General features: G+C 52.2%; 2 protein-coding genes across 2 annotated transcripts in view; both read right to left on the reverse strand.

The window, feature by feature from the left end:
- LOC128899278 (gastrula zinc finger protein XlCGF26.1-like) overlaps positions 1-23,655 on the reverse strand; it is a 155,854-nt gene that overhangs the window by 21,163 nt on the left and 111,036 nt on the right. The gene's annotated exons all lie outside the window — the stretch shown is intronic.
- Positions 20,193-21,152, reverse strand: LOC128899264 (olfactory receptor 14A16-like). Its single transcript, XM_054177647.1, has one exon. It carries the CDS (start codon positions 21,123-21,125, stop codon positions 20,193-20,195), a length of 933 nt encoding a protein of 310 aa, XP_054033622.1. The 5' UTR covers positions 21,126-21,152.

Here is a 23,655-nt window from a genome sequence, read left to right on the forward strand (position 1 = left end):
AGCTCATCAAGCTTGCTCCTTCCAATTATGCAAACATTCTGGCAAGCAGAATTGTAGCAAGAAATTATGGCGGAGCTCCTCTTACGGTTGGCCAATTCACTGATCAATTGAGACAATTGGATGATAGCATGACACGTGTTTCTTTGGTTTCAGCCATTGAAACTCTGTCTGGAAAACTGGAGAATTGCATGAAAGAGCTGAAGGATGAATTTAAAAACACCATCTCCCAATTGGCACAAAGAGATGATTCCAATTCTTCCTCCAGGTGGGTACAGGTTTCATCTGTGAGGAATAGACATCCTCCAAGGAGGTCATTCCAAAACAGATCAAACCAAAACAGACCACCAAGGCAGTCACGTAGGACTATTTGGATTACCCTGCGTGATCAGTTTGGTGAGAACATGAACAGGTGGGATGGTCAACCAACTTCTAATCTTTTCAGGAGACTGAGAGAACTGCAAAGTGGCAGAACCCGAGGTAGCAATACCAGAAGGGTAGCTGTTACTTCTACAGTTCCCCAGGACAACTCTAGTAGCTCCAACAGTGGCTCCAGTTCTAACACTGCACAGTGTGCTCGTTGCACCTGTGGACATGTTCCCCATAACTAGGGGTGCCCTGCCTCCCGCCAGGGGGAGGAGAGGGGTAATACAGATAACAGAATCTATTGGGATGTGTACATCCAGTGGCCTGGCACTTCACACTTTCAGAAGTACAGGGCCTTGGTTGACACAGGAGCTCAGTGCACCATATTGCCATCAAATTATCAGGGATCAGAGTCCATAACTATTCTGGGAGTCACTGGTGGATCTCAAGAGTTAAGTAAAGTGGAGGTTAATATAAGCTTAACTGGTAAACAATGGAAAAAGCATACAGTTGTGACCGGACCTGATGCACCTTGTATTTTGGGAATTGATTTTCTGAGAGAAGGGCGTTTCAAAGACCCTAAAGGTTACAAATGGGCTTTTGGAGTAGCTTCTGTAGAAATTGATGGACAAAAACTGAAGCTGTCTGCTAGACCTGAACTCTCTGATGAATCTGCAGTTGTGGGACAACACAAGATTCAGGACATTAAGTTGCCGGTTGCTTCTCGGACTGTGCATCACAGACAATACAGAACCAACCGTGACTCTTTGTTGCCCATTCAGAATCTGATTCGTCAGTTGGAGAGTCAGAAAGTCATCAGCAAAACTCATTCACCTTTCAACAGTCCAGTGTGGCCTGTGCGAAAGCCGAATGGAGACTGGCGTCTGACAGTGGACTACCGAGCCCTGAATGAAGTAACTCCGCCTATGAGTGCAGCAGTACCAGACATGATGGAACTCCAGTATGAGCTGGAATCCAAAGAGGCCAAATGGTATGCTACCATAGACATTGATAATGCCTTCTTCTCTATTCCCATAGCAGAGGAATGCAGGCCTCAGTTTGCTTTCACCTGGAGAGGAATCCAGTACACTTTCAACAGACTGCCAATGGGCTGGATCCACAGCTCCAGCATCTGTCATGCAGTAATCCATGATGCTCTGGAGGAAGGTGGTGCTCCAGAACACATCCAGTTCATCGATGATATCATCGTCTGGGGTAAAACTGCTGAGGAAGTCTTCGAGAAAGGTAACAAAATCATGGACATTCTCCTGAATGCAGGTTTTGCCATCAAGAGAGACAAAGTGAAAGGTCCTACCACAGAGATCCAGTTTCTGGGAGTGCAGTGGCAGGATGGACGCCGACACATTCCAGTGGATGTGGTAAATAGAGTCTCTACCATGGCAAATCCCACCAACAAGCAAGAAACTCTACGTTTCTTGGGGATAGTGGGATTTTGGAGACTACACATTCCTGGATACAGTCAGATTGTGAAACCTCTGTATGATGTGACTCGAAAGAGGAACAGTTTCCACTGGGGACCTGAACAACAAGCAGCCTTTGACCAGATAAAGCAAGAAGTAGTCCAAGCAGTGGGTCTGGGACCTGTGCGAGATGGTCCAGACATTAAGAACATTTTGTACACGGCTGCAGGTGACAATGGTCCAACCTGGTGCTTGTGGCAAAAAGCTCCAGGTGAGACACGTGGACGACCTCTTGGTTTCTGGAGTCGAGGTTACAGAGGTTCAGAGGCTAATTACACTCCAACAGAGAAAGAGATTCTAGCTGCCTATGAAGGAGTGAAAGCAGCTTCTGAAGTAATTGGAACTGAGTCACAACTTCTCTTAGCTCCCAGATTGCCAGTTTTGAATTGGATGTTCAAAGGCAAAGGTTCCACACCACATCATGCCACAGATTCCACCTGGTCTAAGTGGATGGCCCTGATAACACAGAGAGCTCGAATGGGAAATCTTGAAAGACCTGGTCTGGTGGAGGTGATCTCAAGTTGGCCTGAAGATACCAACTGTGCTAAACCTCCAGAGGAGAGAGGAACTCGTGCTGAGGAAGCTCCTCCTTACAATGACCTTTCTGATGATGAAAAGAAATATGCTTTGTTCACAGACGGTTCCTGTCGTCTCGTCGGGAACAAGCGAAGGTGGAAGTCTGCCGTGTGGAGTCCAACACGCCGAGTTGCAGAGGCGAAGGATGGAGAAGGAGAATCCAGTCAGTTTGCAGAGGTAAAAGCTGTCCAGCTAGCTCTCGACGTGGCTGAACGTGAGAGATGGCCAAAGCTTTATCTCTACACCGACTCATGGATGGTAGCCAATGCTCTATGGGGTTGGCTAAAGAACTGGAAAAAGAATGGCTGGCAGAGGAAAGGAAAACCCATCTGGGCAGCCGACCTGTGGCAAGACATTGCTGATCGAATCGAGAGAATTCCAGTGAAAGTGAGACACATTGATGCTCACATTCCTAAGAGCAAAGCTACTGAGGAACAGCAGCACAACCATCAGGCAGATTTAGCTGCAAGAGTTTCTCAAGTAGACAAGGACTCTGAACTTGATCTCGACTGGAAACATCGAGGTGAGATATTCTTAGCTCGGTGGGCTCACGATTCGTCAGGACATCAAGGCAGAGATGCAACATACCAGTGGGCTCGTGACAGATCCATAGACATTTCCATGGATGCTATCACACAAGTCATCCATGACTGTGACATTTGTGCTGCTATTAAGCAGGCAAAGCGAATTAAGCCCTTGTGGTATGGTGACAGATGGTCCAAATACAGGTATGGTGAAGCTTGGCAGATTGACTACATCACTCTACCACGTTCTCGTTCTGGTAAGCAGTACGTGCTTACTATGGTAGAGGCGAACACTGGATGGCTGGAAACTTACGCAGTCCCACATGCAACTGCACGCAACACCATTCTCGGTCTGGAGAGACAGATCCTGTGGAGACACGGAACTCCAGAGAGGATTGAGTCAGACAACGGAACTCACTTCAAGAACAACCTTGTAAAGAGCTGGGCAAAAGAGCACGGTATTGAGTGGATTTTCCATATTCCTTACTATGCACCAGCTGCAGGGAAGATTGAACGCTACAACGGTTTGTTGAAGACCACTCTCAAAGCCATGGGAGGTGGATCTTTGAAAAACTGGGAGAAACATTTAGCACAAGCAACCTGGCTGGTGAATAGTAGAGGTTCAGTGAACCGAGCTGGACCGGCACATTCAGATCTGCTACGGAGAGTAGAAGGTGATAGAGTTCCTGTTGTTAGGGAAAAGAATCTGTTAGGTAAAACTGTTTGGGTATTTTCGCCCTCAGGAGAGGCTAAACCTGTCCGAGGGGTGGTTTCAGCAGAAGGTCCGGGTCATACTTATTGGGTAATGCAAGAGAATGGTGAAATTCAGTGTATTCCACAAAGAGATTTAACTTTAGCTGAGAGAGTTTAATTTCAGAATGTTATACAGCTACAGCGCGTCCAAAGGAAAGAGTCCCTGAGGAATCTACGGTGCACAAACCCTGAGAACCCTGAGAGCCCTGAGTCAACTGAGAGTCCCTGAGTCCCTGTTTCCCTTTTTCTGCGCTTCATCTGCGGAGAGACAAACTGTTTTCCATTTTCTTGATTTTGGATTTTCTTGGACTTCTGAATCATCTACATCTGAGTATAGCCGGAATGGACGATGAACTTAACTTACGAACTGTAAATATTGTTCTGGATTGGATGGACAGTACGAACAGCCAATGAAATTGTTTAGAAAGGGGTGGACTGTGGTCGTTTGAGGCTGTGCCTTTAAGAACAAACACTGCTGGAACACACTGGCTAATGTTTTTGGTACTAGAACCAAAACATTCTGATATTCTAAACGAATTTCATTGGTTGATAAACAAAAATTCAGCTTTAGATTGTGAAGCGGTTGGAAAATTTTTTCCTCAGTTCAGTTCGGTTTGGGAGTTGGGGGAGTTTGGTGTTTCAGCCTGTTCTCCCTGCCTGCTTCTTCTGCGAACTGCTGGACTTGGCCTTCAGATAAGCAAACACTAATCCTGCATGGGCTTTTGAAGCTTGCTAACAACTCTTTTCCTTAGTAACTTGCCTTTCTCTCTCTCTAACCCCTTTTTGGGGAAAAAGGGAGGTAAGGGGGGGAGAGAGGGGGTTCCAAGGAGGGGATCCCTCCCTGAGGGAGGGATTTTTGTTGTGTTATTTGTCTTTGCTGTGTATTTCTGTGTATATATTGTAAATACCTGTATATATTGTGTTATATATAACCTGCTTTCCATATATGCTTGTAAATATATAGCTTTTGCTCTTCGACTGAGTTAGCTGTGGTTTCTTGCTCTGTGGAGGAGGGAGAGCTGGGCCCTCTCTCAACCTACCACAGCTAGAAACAGAGGCATTGAGAAAGGCATTGCAAAAGAGACAGGCATATGCAGCCTCTGGAGATGACTCCTGCTAAGTGTGAGGGCCAGGTACCCATGCAAGGAGGACCTTATGAGTTCTCCAGGGAAGTGGAACACTGCAGATGAAGGAATCCAATACTTAAGAGAATTAGCAGTGTTGGAAGTTATCTATAGTGACTTAGATGATCAAAGTGTCTCCACAGATCCAGAGGATGTCCCATGCACACAGGCCATGTGGAGGAAAGTGATCCAAGGTGCTCCAGCATCATATTCAAACAGCCTAGGATTGATGTGCTATTTGGATGAGGACACACAGTCTGTGGAGACAGTGTCAGCCTGGCTCCAGAATTTGGAGGATAACCTCTGTACAAACTCATTCCCACGAGCCAGTGCCTCATCTGCAAGGTGTACTCCAAGAAATCCATCCCCTCCTACCTCAGCTGAAGGGAGGGGGAGCCCCAGATGCATACCACGTGGAGTACTCTGTTTTTTTCTGCATGACTAGGGGGCGGACAGGAGGAAGTGGGATGGTGAAGACACTTCTGAACTAGAGACTCAAGTACATGACTGAGAGGGATGATGGTAGTTAGGAAGGGATCATCTGAGCAGGCAGCAAAGGTAGCTGCTGCAGAGAGCCAAGAGGGTAATCAAGGATCTTCCAGGCAGAGAAGAACTGAGGTCACCTCCCTTGATCCTGAGGAGGGGACCCCTGTCCAGGCCCCACCAGGATCAGACAATGAATACTCTGATGCAGACCAGGAGTATAGGGTCCCTGCCTTTGCCAGGAGGAGGAAAGGGATGGTAGAGTGTGCTGCACTGTGTGGGTTTGATGGCCTGGCACATCAAAGCCACAGGAACAGAAGGTGTTGGCAGACACAGGGGCACAATGCACATTGATGCCATCAGGACACAAAGGCACTGGATCCATCTGGATTTCTGAAGTGACAGGAGGCTGCCAGGAACTGTCTGTACTAGAAGATGATGTGAGCCTGACAGGGAACAAGTGGGAAAAACAGATAAGATATAGGTACAGATTATCTCAAGAGAGGCTACATCAAGGACCCAAAGGGCTCTCGATGGGCTTTCGGTGTGGCCATGGTGAATACAGAGAAGATCAGAGAGCTGCCTGCCCTGCCTGGCCTTGCAGAGAATCCCTTCCTGGGGGGAATGCTGCAGGTTGAAGAACAACAGATGCCAGCTGCTACCAGGACTGTGCATTGGCAGCAATATAACACAAACTGTGATTCCCTGGGTTCCATTCATGAACTGATTCACCAGCTGGAGATCCAGGGAGTGACCAGCAAGACACATTTGCCTTTCAACAGTCCCAGCTGGGCAGTGCAGAAAGCTGACAGAGGGTGGAGATTAACAGTGGACTATGGAGGCCTGGGTGAAGTGACACTGGTGCTGCTGTGCCAGACATGCTGGAGCTCCAGGATGAGCTGGAGTCAAAGGCAGCCAAGTGGTTCTCTACAATCAACATTGCCAATGCTGCCTTCTCAATTCCATTGTCAGAAGAGTGCAGGCCACAATTTGCTGTCACCTGGAGGGGTTTGCGATACACCTGGAATTGACTGCCCCAGGGGTGGAAACAGAGCTCCACCATTTGTCATGGACTAATCCAGACTGCACTGGGAAGGCTGACGCCCCTGAACATCTCCAGTACATCCATGACATCATTGTGTGGGGCCACAGGGCAGAAGAAGTGATGCAGAAGGGAGGAAACATTATTCAGATACTTCTGAAGGCTGAATTTGCCATAAGGAAAAGCAAGGTTAAAGGCCCTGCAGAGGAAATTCAGTTCATGGCAAGAAAATGGCAGGCTGGATGCTGTCATGTACCTATGCACATGGTCAACAGGATAGCAACCATGTCTCCACCATCCAACAAGAAGCAGACACAGTCTGTCCTAGGCCTTGTGGGGCTCTGCAGAATGCATGTCCCAGGCTGCAGTCAACTTGTGAGCCCTCTCTACCAAGCGACATGAAAGCAGAATCATTGTGAATGGGGCAGTGAGCAACAAGGCTTTGAGCAGATCAAACAGGAGGGAGCTGTGCAGTGGCACTTGGGCCTATCTGAATGGCACCATTGGTGCAAAATATCCTCTACAGTGCAGCCAGGGAGCATGGAGCCCTTGGAGACCCTGGCAGAAGACATCAGGTGAAACCTGAGGTCAGCCACTGGGGTTTTGGAGTAGGAATAAGGGGTGGAGATTGTATTGCGTTTGGGCAAAGCTGGAGTTAATTCTTCTCTGAGCATCCTGCTAGTGTTGTGCTTTGCAGGGCTGTGGCTGGGTGTTGGTAAAAGAACACAGTTTTGGCTGCTGCTCAGCTGAGCCCTCAGGCTGTGGTTTTCCAACATTTCCCTGCCCCAAGAGTATGCTGAGGGGGTGCAAGATCTTGGGAGGGGACACAGCCAGGCCAGCTGACCCAAAGTGGCCAAAGGAGTGCTCCATGCCATGTGCGGTCTGTTCAGCTGTAAGAGCAAAGTGGGAAGGAGATTGCTCCATGGAGCAATCATCCTCCAGATGAACCACTCTGCACAGAGCCCTGCTGCCTGAGACCAACCCCCCTGTGCTGCTGGGCAGTAGAGATTCACTTCTCTCTCTGCTTCACCCTGTGTGGTCTATTGCTTGTGCCTATCTTTAGTGTTAAATTGCTTCTATCTTACACTTCCTGTTGTTATCTTTCCCCTCTCCTCTGTCAGTCTAAGAAGGGGAGTGATAGAATGGCTTTGGTGGGCATTAAGCCCCCAGCCAGGGCCAAACCACCACACATGCCCAGTCAGAAAGGTGCCCCGGAATGGAGCAAACCCTGCACAGAGTGAAGAAGGCCAACTGCAGCTGGGCTGTGGCAGGAGGAGTGTGGCCACCCAGACAGAGCACTTGTCCTCTCCCAGACTCAGCACTGCTGTGGCCACATCTGGATGCTTGGTGTCTGGGTGTGGAGCTCTGCAGTCTGATGGAGAAGGGAGGAACTGGGGAGACTACAGAGGAGATCTGCCAGGATGGGGGTTGATATCTCTGTGGAGAAGCTGAGGGACACAGCCTGCTTCAGCCTGATGAATGGAGGCTCTGGGCACTGCCAGAGCAGTGTGCAAATGGCTGAAGGGTGGTTTCAGAGGATGGAGCTTTTCTGGGGAGTGGGAAGAGACCAACACCTGCACAAAGTGCAGCCTGGAAGGTTCAGAGTAGAGATGAGGCCAAAGAAATGTCCCTGAAAGGGCAGAGCTGCTATGCATGAGGCCATCCAGAGGGGTCAGGAAATGGAAGGGGGAGCTGAGACAGCTCAGGGAAGGATGGAAATGGCAGGGGGAGAGCTGGGTAGGGAAGAAAGGTTGGTGTCAGCAGCCTGAAGGGAAAGAGCTGCAGGCATGGGACAATATAGGAGAGGCTGCAGTAGGGATGGTCAAGGGCTCTGGCAAGGCTGAGAGGACCAACAGGACCAAGGCCTTTGTGCCTTGGGCTCTGGCATTTGCCTCTGCCACCAAGGCCTGTGAGGAGAAACTTGGCTTTGAGGCTTTGAGGTTTTTCTAGTCCAAGGGCAGTGGTCAGGGCTTGGCCTTCCTGCTTCCTAGACGAAAGGCAAGTTTTTCTACCCTGTACTTTGCCTTTGTCTCCCTGCAATCCTGGCCTCTAACAAGCTGCTCTAACGAGTCCCTGGGGAGCCTTTGTCAGTAACAAGCCTCAGTGAGGCCAATCAGTGCTTCAAGGTACTTTGGAGTTCGCTTCTGCCTTGGACTTGTTGAGAGGCTTCTTGGCAGTACCTTGGCAGAGTCTCCTGGCAGTACCTAAGGATGATGTAATCAGCCCCAAATACTCCATGGCGTTCATTAAATACTGCTGAACCTCTACTTATTGCCAAGGTTTCTGCAGCTAATTGGAGAGGTTTTTATTGCACAAAGCATCTGATAAAAATGATTTTTAAAAGTACATTTCATTCCTTTTCAGCAGGAGTTGTCTCTTTACAATGAAACCACAGCAAAACCTGACAAGGTTCTACCCTGGTCACTGCTCATCCTCACTCCCCACTGCCCCCAGTAGAGCCCTGAGCCACAGATGAAGGACAGGATCTGCCTTGACAGGGGCTGGGGGTCAGGGCTTGGCCCTTTGCATCAAGGAAACCCCTCCAGATTTCCTCAGCAGCAGAGCCACCTTGAGCTGCTTGTCCTGACCTGTCAGCACTGCCTCAGTTCTCTGCTCTCACCAGAGCCTGGAGATGCTTCAGTGCCTCCAGTGGTGCTTCCCTTGCATCCACTGTCTCCTTCTGCTCTAACCAGACCCTGGGGACCCATTCCCAGTATGCTTCACTGAGACCCATTAAGAGTAGAAGAAACTTCAGAGTTTGAACCTGACTTTGACTTGTGGAGAGGTTTCATCAGCTTCTCAGTCTCTGAGGTTCATGGACTCGGCAGCAAAGCCAGCAGAGGGCTCCTTTAAATACCTTGGGCTGGTCCTAAGCTGCTGAGCTGGGCCAGGCTCCTTGGCATGATGGAGCTCTGTCCACGAGCAGCTCCTCTGCACAGCACAGCAGGGCTGAAGGCACCGCCAGGGCATCTGAAGGAGATGAGGAAGGCAAAAAGACCTTCAGTCTGGCCAGGACAGTGAGGATGCTGAGAGCTCACTGGAGGAGAAGTCACTGCAGTTGCTGACAGGGTGAGTCTGTGGTTGCAGGGCAGTGCAGCTGCAGTTCCTGGAGGCATCTCCTAAAGCTGGGTCCCTGTGCTGGGGCAGGGACTCTGCTGCCTGTCTGGCTCAGGTCTCAAGCAGCCCAGGGAGCTCTTCCTGCTGCTTTGGGGAGAAGCTGTGGTTGGAAGGAGTCACCCTTGGAAGGGCAAGGCAAGGCAGGGCAGGACAGGGTCCTTCTGCTTTGGAGAGGCTGCTGTGTGGGTCAGGGCTACTATCAGCTCCAGCTCATGCCCAGATCATTTCCAGGGGGGCTGTTCATGACTATGTTCAGGCCAGGGGGTCCTGACCCAGGCTTTGCTCTCCTGAGTCTCTGCTTCCACTGTCTCTGGCCTGGATGGTGAGGAGGAAAACTCAGCAGTGCCTTTAGAGCAGGGGCTGAGCTTCTTAAACCATCACACAGAGCATTATTATGAATCTCACCAAGTGCCTACAGTCCTCACCTGAGGGCTTTCCTGAGTGGCTCTCTGTCCCTCTCCTTGCCTGCCTCAGACGCTCTTTGTGTAGCTGATGGCTCTCTAGGCATGGAAGCCTCAGCTGCAGAGTCAGGCACAGACACTGTGAGGCCTCCTGTGCAGGTGGAGCCACAGCAATGAGGTGTCCCAGCTGTCCTCCAGCCTGGGAAGCTCTGGGCAGTGCAGGCTGTGAGGCTGGGAATGAGCTGACTGCAGGAGCTGCCATGGTCATGCCTTGGCTGTGTCCTTGAGGTGTCCATCCAGACTGTGCTGCCTTCCAGGGGACACTGAGCCAAGCATCTCCTGGACTAGAAGTGGGATGCTGAGACCCTGAGACACTGAGTGGTGTGTGGTGGATCCCTCTGCTCTGAGCAGTGTCTGCTGGCTTCTCAGGGTGACATGGGAGCATGGTCACCCTCCAGCTGAGGTGCAGAGCAGGGTGACTTAGAGTCCAGGGGGAGCTCTCCCACTCTTGCCTTTTACCCTAAGCCAGGACCAAGCAGTGCTCCAGCCTTGGAGCTGAAGGAAGGTCCCTGAGAAGAAGCAGCAGGTGACTGTGTGACAGGGGAGGCTCTGTAGGGAGTGGTTTTGGCTGTGCTGAGAGAAGTCTCATCTGACTTGTCACTGTCTACTTCTCTTCTGACAGTGCCTCATGGCCACAGGTAGCAGATGGCCAACAGCAGCTCCATCACCCACTTCCTCCTCCTGCCATTCCCAGGCACAAGGCAGCTGCAGCTCCTGCACTTCTGCCTCTTCCTGGCCATCTACCTGGCTGCCCTGCTGGGCAATGGCCTCATCATCACCACCATAGCCTGGGACCACCACCTCCACACCCCCATGTACTACTTCCTCCTCAACCTCTCCATCCTTGACCTGGGTGTCATCTCCACCACTGTGCCCAAATCCATGGCCAACTCCCTGTGGGATACCAGGGACATCTCCTATGCAGGATGTGCTTCCCAAATCTTTTTTTTCCTCTTTTTCATTTCAACAGAGTTTTATCTCCTCACCACCATGTCCTATGATCGCTACATTGCCATCTGCAGAGCCTTGCACTATGAGACCCTCCTGGGCAGCAGAGTTTGTGTCCACATGGCAGCAGCTGCCTGGGCCTCTGGGGCTCTCAATGCTCTGCTGCTCACAGCCAATACATTTTCCCTGCCCCTCTGTCAGGGCAATGCTGTGAACCAGTTCTTCTGTGAAGTGCCCCAGATCCTCAAGCTCTCCTGCTCCACATCCTACCTCAGGGAACTTTGGCTTCTTGTGCTCAGTGTCAATTTATCATTTGTCTGTTTTGTGTTGATTGTGGTGTCCTATGTGCAGATCTTCAGGGCAGTGCTGAGGATCCCCTCTCAGCAGGGATGCCACAAAGCCTTTGCCACCTGCCTCCCTCACCTGGCTGTGGTCTCCCTGTTTATCAGCTCTGGCTTCTTTGCCTACCTGAAGCCTTCCTCCATCTCCTCCCCACCCCTTGATCAGGCGGTGTCAGTTCTGTACTCAATGGTGCCTCCAGCAGTGAACCCTCTCATCTACAGCCTGAAGAACCAGAAGCTGAAGGCTGCCCTGAGCAAACTGATCACTGGGTGGTTTCATAAGCAATAAACTTTTCTGCAGAGAATTTCTGATGTCACTCAGTGCAGGCCCAGCCTGGCTTTTGTACTTGGTGGTGGTGGTGTTTTACTCTTTATAAAACTGTCATCCCTTTTCTAACACACTCTCTGCTTTGCTGACCAAGAGTTTGTGCAGCAGGTTAAAAAAGTAAAGAACCTTTTCCTTCCTGAGATCCTTCCTCCAGGACTTCTCCAGAGTTTTTAGTCCTGTGCAGATTTGGGTGAGGGAAATAAATAGAGTCTTTCAGTAACAGTTTTGTTTCCTGAGAACCTTCCTCCAAGCCTCCTCTTGAGCTCCAGGGACAGGTCCTGTGTACAGAGGCAGAGGGACAAAGAGTCCCAGCACAGCCTCACTGCCAGGGAGCACCAGGACCTGGGCTTCCAGGGCCATTTTCTTTCTACTTCCAGCCTCTCCTGTGTCAGTGCAAGGCCTGAGTGCTGTGGCAGCTTGGTCATTGTTCTGCTGCATGCCAGTCCTGTGAGCACAGGCAGGGACAGGCCATGGGAACTACTCTGACTGAGCTGGACCCCAAGAGCAGTTCCACAAAGAGATGATCTGCTCAAGGCAGAATCTAAAGGCTTAGGACTTCATCCAAAGTTTCTCTCCAGAGCAGGCCCAAGAAAGTGTCCCAGGGATGTAAACAGCAGGGAACAGCTCAAGTGTGAGTGTGCAGGGCTGGGGACACACAGCAGTGTCCTGACACAGACAGGCCTCCTGCCAGAGGCCTGAAGGAGCAGCAGAGCAGGCTCTGATCTGTGTCTCTGTTCACTGGACAGCCTGGGGAAGCTGTCCCAGGGCAGGCATTCTGGACCAGCCTCTCACCACCACCATTTCTACCACTACAGCTTGGAGAGGTTCTCTGTCCCCCAATTGCAGGTCACAGGATCAGGAGGTCAGCAGTGGCTGCTGGCATTACACGGATGAGATGCAAGCATGGACATGGTGTGTGGGGTGAGAGGAACCTGAGTGAGCACAAACACCATCAGCTGTGGCTGGGGTATCAAGGAACTGGAGGTGTTAAGAGCCTCCCAGCCTCTGGCAGGGGCAGCAGGAGGCCAGGGACACTGCCTGCTGCAGTGCAGAGCCTGTGGCAGGGATGGGGAAAGACTGTTACTCTGAACATCCTGAAGTGCAGAAGCAATTCCTGAGGCCAGCTCAGGTGTGGACACCTGGCAGAGCTCTGACATTTCTGTGTGTGACTGCAGCACAAACCTCCCTGCCCCAGGGAGATTCCTCTCAGGTGTCCTGCACAGGCTCATTGCAAATGTTGCTGTCTGCTCACATCACCCTTCCTGGGCTGTGCCCTGAAATGTGCACAGAGCCATCAGAGAGGTTCTGGCTCCTTGGAAAAGGCATCTTCAGGAAGGCCAAGAAGGAGGCTGGGGTAAATTCCAGGCTGGTCACCCTCAGCACAGTCGTGGTGCTGGGTCAAAATGATAGGTCAGACACTCCTGCAGCCATCTGCAATCCCCTGGAGTACAAGAGAGAGATCATCAAACCTGTCTGGGTAAGGGCAAGAAGGGGATGTTTGGTGCCTGGACCTTAGCCAGACCTTTGCCATGGTCTCCCATGGTCTCTGTAGAGCCAGACTGGTGGGAATGGATGAGATGTTGGGTGGGAAGGTGAATGGTGGATCGAGCCCAGATGTCACACAGGTAGAGTCCTCCTGTCAGCCACTTCCCAGTGGCATCCCTCAGGGCAAGCCCTTGGGCCAGAACTGTGCATTCTCTTCATCAGCTCCCTGAATCTTCTGACCCAGGGCCACTGCAGCTCCTTTGGGGATGAGGCTAAACTGGGCACAGGCCTTGAGGGACCTCCTCTGCTTAACCCTGCCCTGAGCAGGGTCATTGGACAAGATGATGTGCAGGGACCTCTTCCACAGATCACCAGGACAGAGCCAGCAGCTCCTCTGAGGAAGGTTTCTCCACTCAGACCCTTGGTAGGAAATCTGCCAGATGGATTGGATGAAACTTTGATCTGCTCAGGCTCTGGCCTCAAGGACCCTGATGGTTGGGTGTGGGATCAGGTGGTCAGTTGTGTCTCAGGAGCTCATCATTCAGTAGGAAGCCAATGAGTGTGAAGGGGCTGTGAGGTCACTTCTGCCTGGGGAGGAGATTGGCCAACAGCAGGAACACAGATGGAAAGGGCCTGTGAGGTCTGTTCTGTCTGTGATGAAGGTTATTAATTTATTAATATTAAATATGAATTATAGCAATATTAATGTTATTAATTATTAAAATTATTAATAATTTTAATAACCAGTGAAACACTATTTTATATCCATATTCTAGTGCAAGATTGTGAAATGCATCCCATAAGTGGTTTAGTATTTAAAATTAGGACTCAATTAGAATATTTACAGAATCATTTTCTATATAACAAAAGCTGCAATTCCACTGTTTGTCCACCAGATGGCAACTCAGCAGGACTCTGGTGACTGCTAAGTTTATACAGAGATATTGCATTGTTTATCAGAGGATTGGACTGGAAAGATTATCCTGCTAGACTCGGGTGCTTTGAACTGACTGTTAGTGAGTGGAAAGCAGGTGGAAGATACTCTGTGTCCTTTGCAGCAAGGTTAGGTTCTGGCAGACTGCTGACTCCTGGCTGGTCCAAACAGTGACAGTGGGTGGCAACCTTCTCCCTTCCATGGCAGCAGAGAAGGAATGGACCTTAGGCTAGCTGTTAAGCAGGTTCCCTTCACAGGACTCAGGTGGCTCCCTCAGGACAGCAGGGAGCAGACCTGCAGGTCAGCCCAGCAGGGCCAGTAGGGCTGGTCTCAGGATGGGGTTGGCCCTCACAGAGTCAGCCTGCATGACAGAGTAGAGCCACGATTCCCAGTAGGCAGGCTTAGATGTTTCTGATCCGGCACGATGGCAGACAGGGCTGGACCTGGCAGGGGTCAGCCTGGTACCAACTGGCTTTGGGGCTGGCATGGATGGCCCCTGGGAAGAGGCACAGGTGCATGAAGCAGCAGCTTCCCCTTTGCTTGGCTCGAAGGAGCAGTGGGACCCTTGTCGGAGTGGTTTCAGCTTTGGAGCGCAGGCACAAACAGTGCTATGGGTTTCCCCTGAGGTTCACAGGGCACAGAGAGGCAGAAGGTAGTGACTCCTCTCCTGTGATGGAAGGGTTACACAGGCATGAGGCTGACACTGCTCCTGCTCTCTGAGCTGACACACAGAGGGTTGTGCCTCTTGTCAGTCTGCTGCTTCAGGCTGAGGCAGATGTTTGCACTGCCAGACTCGGCTTAGTCCCTTCCCCGGCAACTGGGCAGATCTTACCCTCGGGGGTCCAGTCCTCTTGAAGGCACATTGGGCTCTTCTGACCAGTGAGGCTGGCAATGCAATGCTGTAGCTTCTCAGGCTCAGCAAAGGTCCCTCCTCAGGAGATACTCTCAGGGCTGAGGCTCAACAGGCCTGCCTGGCTGCTGGCTTCTCCTTGTTGTGCAGAGGCCACTAGTTTGCTTGCATATGTGAGAGAGACTTAATAGCACTGAGCTCAATGGCAGAGGCTGTGGCATGAGCTCAGTCTCGAGCAAGGAGAGAGAACACAGTGAAAGAGGGCAGCATATTTACAAGCTGGGGTAATACTGATAGGTTCCTCAAGGCTGGATGTGGCCAGTGGGCACTCTCATAAACAACCGGCTGCAGCCTATGGGAGGCGTGAAGCTGGAATTATGCCATGCTTGGCATCAGCACCAGCATCCCGTGCCATGGGTCTTAGCAAGTGTCTCAGCCACCTTGGCCTTTGTTCCCCTCATGAAAGGAGGGGGAACTTGTCCACGTGCTGGGACAGGTTTCAATATCTGGGCAAAATTCTGGACATAATGTGCCTCCACCACATAAGGAACCACCAAATCTCCTTCCCATTCTGATTGGGTGATGACATTCTCTGTTGAGAGGCACAGAGATGAGTGCCAACCACACAGCCACTCTCTGGCTGAAAGAAATGCACTCAAGTCACAGAGCAGATTGTGGGGGCACAGTCCCCCATCATTGGAAACCTACTCAAGACCTGATGTGATTCCCCCTCCCCCCTTGCCTAGGCCATGAACTAGCCCAGGGTAAGCCAGGTATGGATCAGGACAGAGAGATATAGAGCCCTGAGAGGTGTCCTTGGTGTGCTGCAGCCTTGCTCTCCCAGCCTTGCACTGCTCTCCCTATGGCTTGGGGTTTGTCACCTCCTGCCAGCTCAGTACATCTGTGCTTGGATCACAGCCAACAGGGAGGTGATAGAAAACTCTGAAAGTCAAAAACTTCAGGGTCTGTGCAAGTGGCAAAAGATCCCAGAATGATTCAGCATTGAAGGTTATCCAGATCAGAGAAACAGCTGATGAATGTCAATGATCTCCACCTCTACAAACAGTGAGCCTAAAGCCAGAGCCTTGGAGCTCTGCAAGCATCTCCCCCACTCACACATTCCCCAGGCACAACCTGCACCAAGGGCCAGCACCAAGTCAGACTTCTCCAGGCTCAGTTCTTGTGTCCTAAGAATGCCAAAGCTTTGTGAGGGTTTGCTTTGAACTTCAGCAGAAGGAAACCAAACTCCAGGCAGCCTCTCTGACAGCCTCCTCTCCACCTCGCTGTGTTACGACAGACACCTTTGCTGTCACCAGGGGCAAGGTTTCTGTCTTGCACTGAACCAAGCCAGCTCTGTCCCTGTGTCTGTGTGCTTGGTGCTTCTCTCCAGGCACAGCCATAGAAATAGATTTGAATTCAGGATCCCTTGCAGTCAGTCAGGGTCAGCCTTGTCCTTATCCACTCTGTCATTCAGAGGCTCTTGGATTAGAACACATTCTGCTGAATCACCTTGTAAGCCCCAGGTGGGCAGTGACAGCAATGGGGAGGTTGGGGAGGGTGAGGAACAAAGTTGTCCATTCCATGTCAGCCCTGAAGGACAGATGTTCCTGCAAGTGCAGATGTCCTGGTGAGACAGCCTGGGTCAGTGTCACTTGGGGAATTATCATCTCTGCTCTAAACTGAAATGTAGCAAAATATTTTCTCTTTGACATACAAAATTCAGCTTTGTGAGGTGCACTTTGAAATCCTGAAGAAGATTGCAGAGACACAAACATCTCCTTAGGGCACTTGGGACTCATTGCAGGAACCTCAGGTACTGAGAGAAGCCTGAAGACACTTCTTCAGAAGTCAGAAGGAAAACACAAAGTACCTTGAAGCACTGATTGGCCCCACTGAGGGGCATTACCAACAAAGCCTCCCAAGGGCTCCTTAGAGCAGCTCAGTGGAGGCCATGATTGCAGCAGACAAAGGCAAAGTGCAGGAGAGCAAACTCTGGGTTTGGTTTATGGAGCAGAAAGGCCAAACCCTGACCACAGTGGCTGGGCAGGCAGATCCTGTCCCTCATGTATGGGTCAGGGCTCCTCAGGAGCTGTGGGGTGTGGGGTTTGTGATGCTGAGAGAAGGACAAGGGGATGACAGTCCCCAGCCTTCCTGGGGGTGTTTAAGGAAGCACTGAGGATCCCCTTGGTGCCTTAGGAAGTCTCCTCACAGCCCTTGGTGGTGGATGATTGCCACAGCCAAGATGGCAAAGCCTTGGGTTCTCCTGATGACTTCCAGCCTTGTCAGTGCCCATTGCCATCCCCACCACAGGTTGTCCTACACTGTCCCCCACACTGGGTTTGGTTTCTGCAGCAGAAAGGCCAAGCCCTGACCACAGAGCCTGGGCAGTCAGATGCAGAGAGGCTCAAGCTAAAGTTTCATCTCCCTGGCCTTGGTGGCAGAGGCAACTGCCATAGATAGGAGGAGAAAGACCTCAGTGCTGTTGAGCTTTCAGCCTTGCAGGTGGTGCTACACTGCCCCATGCCTGCAGCTCTTTCCCTTCATGCTCTTGACACCCATCTTGCTTTCCTAGCAGCTCTCAGCATCACGTTTCTGTACCCTCCCTGCTCTGTCTCTACTCTCCATGGCCATTTCTTGAAACACAGAGCCAGGGCCTCTTGGACCACAAGGATCCCCTTTGAGTGACTTTTCTTTGTCCTCACCTCCTGTACACCCTCAGGGGCAGGAGAGGATCTGCCTGGCCTCAAACCAGGACACCTCCACTCTGAACCCTAAAATTTGCACTCTATGGAGGTTGTCTTCCAGTCCCACAACCACCAGAAGATGTATCATCCCCAGATTTCAAGCAGGTGCACACTGCATCTGTAGTGCCCTGAGCTTGGACTTCACCAGGTTACAGAAGCCCCAGTCCCTCAGGCTCTCCACCCCAGTCCTCGCAGATATCCTCTGAAGCTTCTCAGTCTCTTCAAAACGCCTTCAGAGCAGAACTCCCGAAGCCAGACACTAAGAATCCAGATGTGGTCACAGCAGTGCTGAGTGCAGGGGAGGACAACTTCTGTGTCTGGGTGGCCACATTCCTCCTAACACAGCCCAGTTGCACTCAGCCTTCTGCACTCTGCTCAGGCTCTGCTCCATCCCAGGGCATTGGGAATGGTCCCTGCCAGAGGCCTTTCTGCCAGGGGACACAGACAGAACTTCCAGCTCCAAACCAACAGCCAAGGCACCTTCCTGCTGCTGCCTCTCAGTTTGGCAGGCACAAGAGATGGCACAGTCCCCAGCCCAGCCCTGGGCCTGCTGCTGGCCAATGGCCAGGGATTGGAGTTTGCAGTGAGCTCACACTCACCTCCTGGCCATGTGGCTCCTCCTGCCCTAGGAGCTTCTCAGCCGTCCCTGATGTCCTAATGCTGGCCCAAGGCCTCAGCCTGCTTATGGCCTGGCAGCTGAGCAGGCACAAGAAACCTCTCCAGGGCCTTCCAAGGCAGGTCCCTGCTGCTGCCTCTCAGCTTCTTCAGCAGCCACAACCAAGCCCTGGCCCTGCTGCTGTCCCCTCAGGCCCTCAGGTGGCAGGGAGGTGACAACCCAGCTCCAAGGCTCTTCCTGCAGGGGCCACCAGCTGCTCAGGGACAGGGAGTCACACAAGTCCCTTGCCCTCCACATGCCTTCTGCTGCCTGCTAGGGACTCTGGCAGCTGGGAGCCCCAAAGCACAGAGCCCAGCCAGGAGTCAGGGGCTTCCCTCAGCTGCTGCAGCAAGAAGTGACCTCCCAGGCCCTTTGCTGCCCTCCTCCTGCTGCTGCTCTCTCAGCTGCTGAGCCAACAGTGACCTCCCAGCCCCTGCCCAGCCCTGTGCCTGCTGCTGTGCAGGAGATCCTGAGGCACAGCTGAGCTGCCCACAGCATTGCCACCCATCTGCTCCTGGTGTACATCAGCTGCTCATCTACAGTTTACCTCCTCCTCTTCCAAGGCCATGAGGCTGCTCTGGGAGCTGCCAGGCCCCTGCCCTCTGCCAAGGGCCAAGAAGAATCCCTCAAGAGTGGGAGGGGATGCAGGTGAGGAGTCAGAGCAGAGGATGGAGGACTGGGGCTGAGGGAGATTGGGGCTGAGGGCTCAGATCTGTCCTTCAAGTCTGTGGCTCAAGCCAAGGCTGAGGAGAGGCTTTCGTGTCCTGCTGAGGGAGCTGGGTAGGGCTCAGGTGAGGACCAGCTCTGAGTCACACAGCTTGGCCTGAGGCTCTGTTGAGAGCTGGGGTAAATGACAAGGCCTCAATGCCAAGGGTAAGGGCCTGGACCAGGGTGAACAATGATTGCAAAGTCAGGGTCAGGGGTAGGTGTGGGAGAGGCTGAGGTCGGATGAGTGAGTTGAGAGATGAGCACAGCTCCTGTGGGTTAGAGCAGGGGACTGTGTTCAGGGGAGGAGCAGGGCTGATGGGGACTGATTAGAGTGTGAGGGGTCCAGGCTGTACTGGAAGGTGATGAGAGGATGGAGTTTTTATTGGGACAAGGTATTGGGAGAGATGAAAGGGATCCTGTTTGGACTGAGGCAGGGCCCAGACTGTGCTGGGAGGGCATGAGGGTGTGCAATTTGTACTGGGATGGATGCATTCAGTACTAGGAAGGCAGCCAGGGGATACATTCTGTGCTATGCTGGGCCCCAGGCTGCAATGCTAGAGGACAGCATGATCCAGTTTGTACTGGGATGAGGCCACATCCACACTGGGAGAGGATAAAGGAATCATGTTTGGACTGAGTCTATACTGGAAGTGGGTCAGGGTATCCAGTATGGACTCTGAGGAGGTGCAGTCTGTAATTGGAGGAGGTTGGGGGATGAAGGCATGAAGAGACCTCCTGTGCTGAGGGCAGTGCTGCTCTGGAGCACAGCTCTGTCCCACAGGCAGCCCTGGCCATGGACTCTCCCTGCCTGCAGTCCCAGCACTGCCACACAGCAGCACAGTGCCTAAGCTGCCAGAGCACTCAGGCCTTGCCCCAGCACAGAGGCTCAGCAGGAGAGGGTGGAAGGGAAGAAAGAGCAGCTGAGGACAGCCCAAGCTCTGGGGCTCCCTGGCACTGCTGCTGTGCTGGGACTCTGCCCCTCCACCTCTGCATACAGGCATTGCCCTGCAGCTCCACAGAAGCCTTGGAGGAAGGAACTCCCTGCAGGGTCCTTTATTGTGTTGAACACACAGGGAGCACAGGTCCTCATGTCTGCAGCCTCTGGGCCACACCAGACAGGACAACACTGAAGCAGAAATGGTCTGAAGAAAGACATTTGTATGGGAACAACATTCTTACAAGAGGAACAGCACCAACAGTAGCCAGAACTCAAGCAGCCAGGCTGGGCCTGCACTGAGTGACAGCAGAACTGCTCTGCAGGGGAAGACAAAGAGTTTACTGCTTCTGACAGCATCCAGGGATCAGTTTGCTCAGGGCAGCCTTGAGCTCCTGGTTCCTCAGGCTGTAGATGAGAGGGTTCACTGCTGGAGGCACCACTGAGTATAGAACTGACACCACCAGGTCCAGGGATGTGGAGGAGATGGAGGAAGGCTTCAGGTTGGCAAAGAAGGCAGTGGTGAGAAACAGGCAGACCACAGCCAGGTGAGGGAGGCAGGTGGCAAAGGCTTTGTGGCGTCCCTGCTGAGAGGGGATCCTCAGCACTGCCCTGAAGATCTGCACATAGGACACCACAATCAACACAAAACAGAAAAAGAATAAAGAGGAACCCACCACAAGAAGCCAAAGTTCCCTGAGGTAGGATGTGGAGCAGGAGAGCTTGAGGATCTGGGGGATTTCACAGAAGAACTGGTCCAGAGCATTGCCCTGGCAGAGGGGCAGGGAAAATGTATTGGCTGTGTGCAGCAGAGCATTGAGAGCCCCAGAGGCCCAGGCAGCTGCTGCCAGGTGGAGACAAACTCTGCTGCCCAGGAGGGTCTCATAGTGCAGGGGTCTGCAGATGGCAATGTAGCGATCATAGGACATGGTGGTGAGGAGAAAATACTCTGCTGAAATGAAAAAGGCAAACAGAAAAACCTGAGCAACACATCCTGCATAGGAGATGTCCCAGGTGTCCCTCAGGGAGTTGGCCATGGATTTTGGCACAGTGGTGAAGATGGTACCCATGTCAAGGAGGGCAAGGTTGAGGAGGAAGAAGTACATGGGGGTGTGGAGGTGGTGGTCCCAGGCTATGGTGGTGATGATGAGGCCATTGCCCAGCAGGGCAGCCAGGTAGATGGCCAGGAAGAGCCAGAAGTGCAGGAGATGCAGCTGCCTTGTGCCTGGGAATGGCAGGAGGAGGAAGTGGGTGATGGAGCTGCTGTTGGCCATCTGCTGCCTCTGGCCATGGAGACCTGTCCAAGGAGGGAAAGGCAGTGACAAGTTAGGGCACACTTCTCTCAGCCTCATTGTAACCCCTGTCCCTGAGCTGCATGAGGAATGGATCAGCTCAGTCCCATCACTACCATCCCATGGCAGAGTTCATCACAGCTTCAAATGCAGCAGGGACCCAGAATTGCCATGAAGATTCCTCTGGTGTCAGAACAGAAAGTGACCAACAGCCCAGTCCCAGGGAATGAGAGTCCCATGGAGAGATGGAGAAACAGGGAACAGCTCTGCAGTGCTGAAGAGACAATGAAGGGAAGAGAGAAAGGCAGAGGGGCTGGGGGTGAAGCCTTCTCCTTCCCCAGCTCTGCTCTCTGCAGCTCCCAGGATGGAACTGAAGGGCTTTTGTCCTCCTTCTGTGTGCACACTTGTGACCGTTTGAGGCTGTGCCTTTAAGAAACAGACAGTGCTGGGACACTCTAGCTGAATGTTTTCGGTATGAGAACAAAAACACTCTGATATTCTAAACGAATTTCGTTGGTGGATGGACGAAATGCAACTTTAAATTGTAGGGCAGTTGGAAAGTCAGAAATTCATCAGCAAAACTCATTCACCTTTCAACAGTCCAGTGGCTCTGTGTGGAGCTCCCTGGGCAGGCTGAGAGCTGAGCCTGGCAGGCAGCACAGTCCCTGCCCCAGCACACAGGCCCTGGCCTGCAGGGACCCTGCTCTGAAGGACAGCCCTGACCACCCCTGCCTGCACCCTAGGGCTCCACAGCTCTTCAGAAAAGCCTGAAAAGAGCCTCTGGACAGGGAGATTTCCTTCCAGCCCCTACCAGCTGTGGCTGTGCCAGCTTTAGGAGATGCCTCCAGGAGCTGCACCTGCACTGCCCTGCCCCCACAGACTCACCGTGTCAGGGACTGCAGTGAATTCTCCTCCTGTCAGCTCTCAGTCACCCTCCTGGACACCTCAAAGCCTTCTCCATCTCGCTGAGATCCACTGGCAGTGCCCTCAGCCCTGTTGTGCAGTGCAGAGGAGCTGCTCCTGGGCACAGCTGTCACTTTTCATGGCTGCCTGCTTTCCAGCAGCAACCGCCAGCCATGGAGCTCAGCCCAGCTGAGCAGCAGAGGACCAACCCAAGGGCATTTTAATGACCCTCTGGTGGCTTTGGTGCCTTGTAAACATCAGAGACTGAGAGGGAGATGATGAAACCTCTCCAGAAGTTGAAGTCACTTTCAAACTCTGAAGTTTCTTCTCTTGTTGATGGGTCCCAGTGAGAACACTGCTGGGAAAGTGTCTCCAGGCTGTGGTTGGAGCAGAGGACTGGAGGCTGTGCTGCCAGGTCAGGACAAGCAGAGGAAGATGTCTCTGATGCTGAACAAACCTGAAGGCGTTTCATTAATGCAAAGGGTCAAGGTCTGAACCCTGGCTCCTGGACACACAGATCCTGTCCCTCACTCTTCCTCAGGGGGATTCTTGGAGCAGTGAGATGTGGAGAGGACCAATGCCAAGGTCAGGACTATGGCACAGCCCCTCCCACGCTCCAAAGGATGGACAAGGAGGCAATGAGTCCCCAGGGCTGGAAAGGAGGAGTTGTCTCTTCAGGGGCATCAGTGGCACAGACCACAGCCAGAACCAAAGGCAGGAAGAGCTTGGCTCTGCCAGGAGCCTTTCAGCTCTTGCACAGCCCTCTGTCATCTGCCCCTCAGGCTGTCCTCTGCTGCTGCATCAGCTGAGCCTCTTTCCCTGCAGGCTGTAGTCACCCACCCAGCTGCCCCACCTTGCTGGCACCTTCCTTTGCTGCTCTTTCTCCATCCTCTCTGATTCTTCCTTGAAATATCAAGACCTGAGCTGATCCAGGGTACTACTGGGTGACATCTTCAACCACAGCACTGCCCTGGCAGTGACATTTCTTTCTCCTCATGTCCAATCTGGACCTCTCCTGCTCCACTTTGTGGCTTTATTTCTTTCTCATGCTGCTCTTCACTAGTCAGGTAATCTCATGTCTCCAAGCACTCTCAAGCTACTCCTCTGCTCTTCTCATTCTCCACACCACTGGGCTCAGGGACTTCAGCCACTACCTAGTGGTCATATGTCAGATGCCTCCAAATCGCTGGTCAAAGGACAGTGGCTTTAAACTGAAAGAAGGGAGAGCTAGATCAGATAGAAGGAGGAAATATTTTGTGGTGAGGATGGCAGGACACTGGAATAGGTTACCCAGAGAAAGGGAGAAGAGAAGGCTCCCAGGAGACCTTCTTGTGGCCTTCCAGTATCTGAAGGGGGCTACAAGAAAGCTGGGGAGGGACTTTTGAGGGTGTCAGGGAGTGATAGGACTGGGGGGAATGGAACAAAACTAGAAATGGGTAGATTCAGATTGGATGTTAGGAAGAAGTTCTTCCCCATGAGGGTGGAGAGACACTGGCTCAGGTTGCCCAGGGAGGTGGTGGAAGCCTCATGCCTGGAGGTTTTTAAGGCCACGCTGCATGTGGCTCAGTGCAACCTGCTGTAGTGTGAGGTGTCCCTGGCCATGGCAGGG

The sequence above is a fragment of the Dryobates pubescens genome, chromosome 42, assembly GCF_014839835.1.
Source record: "Dryobates pubescens isolate bDryPub1 chromosome 42, bDryPub1.pri, whole genome shotgun sequence".
NCBI lineage: Eukaryota > Metazoa > Chordata > Aves > Piciformes > Picidae > Dryobates > Dryobates pubescens.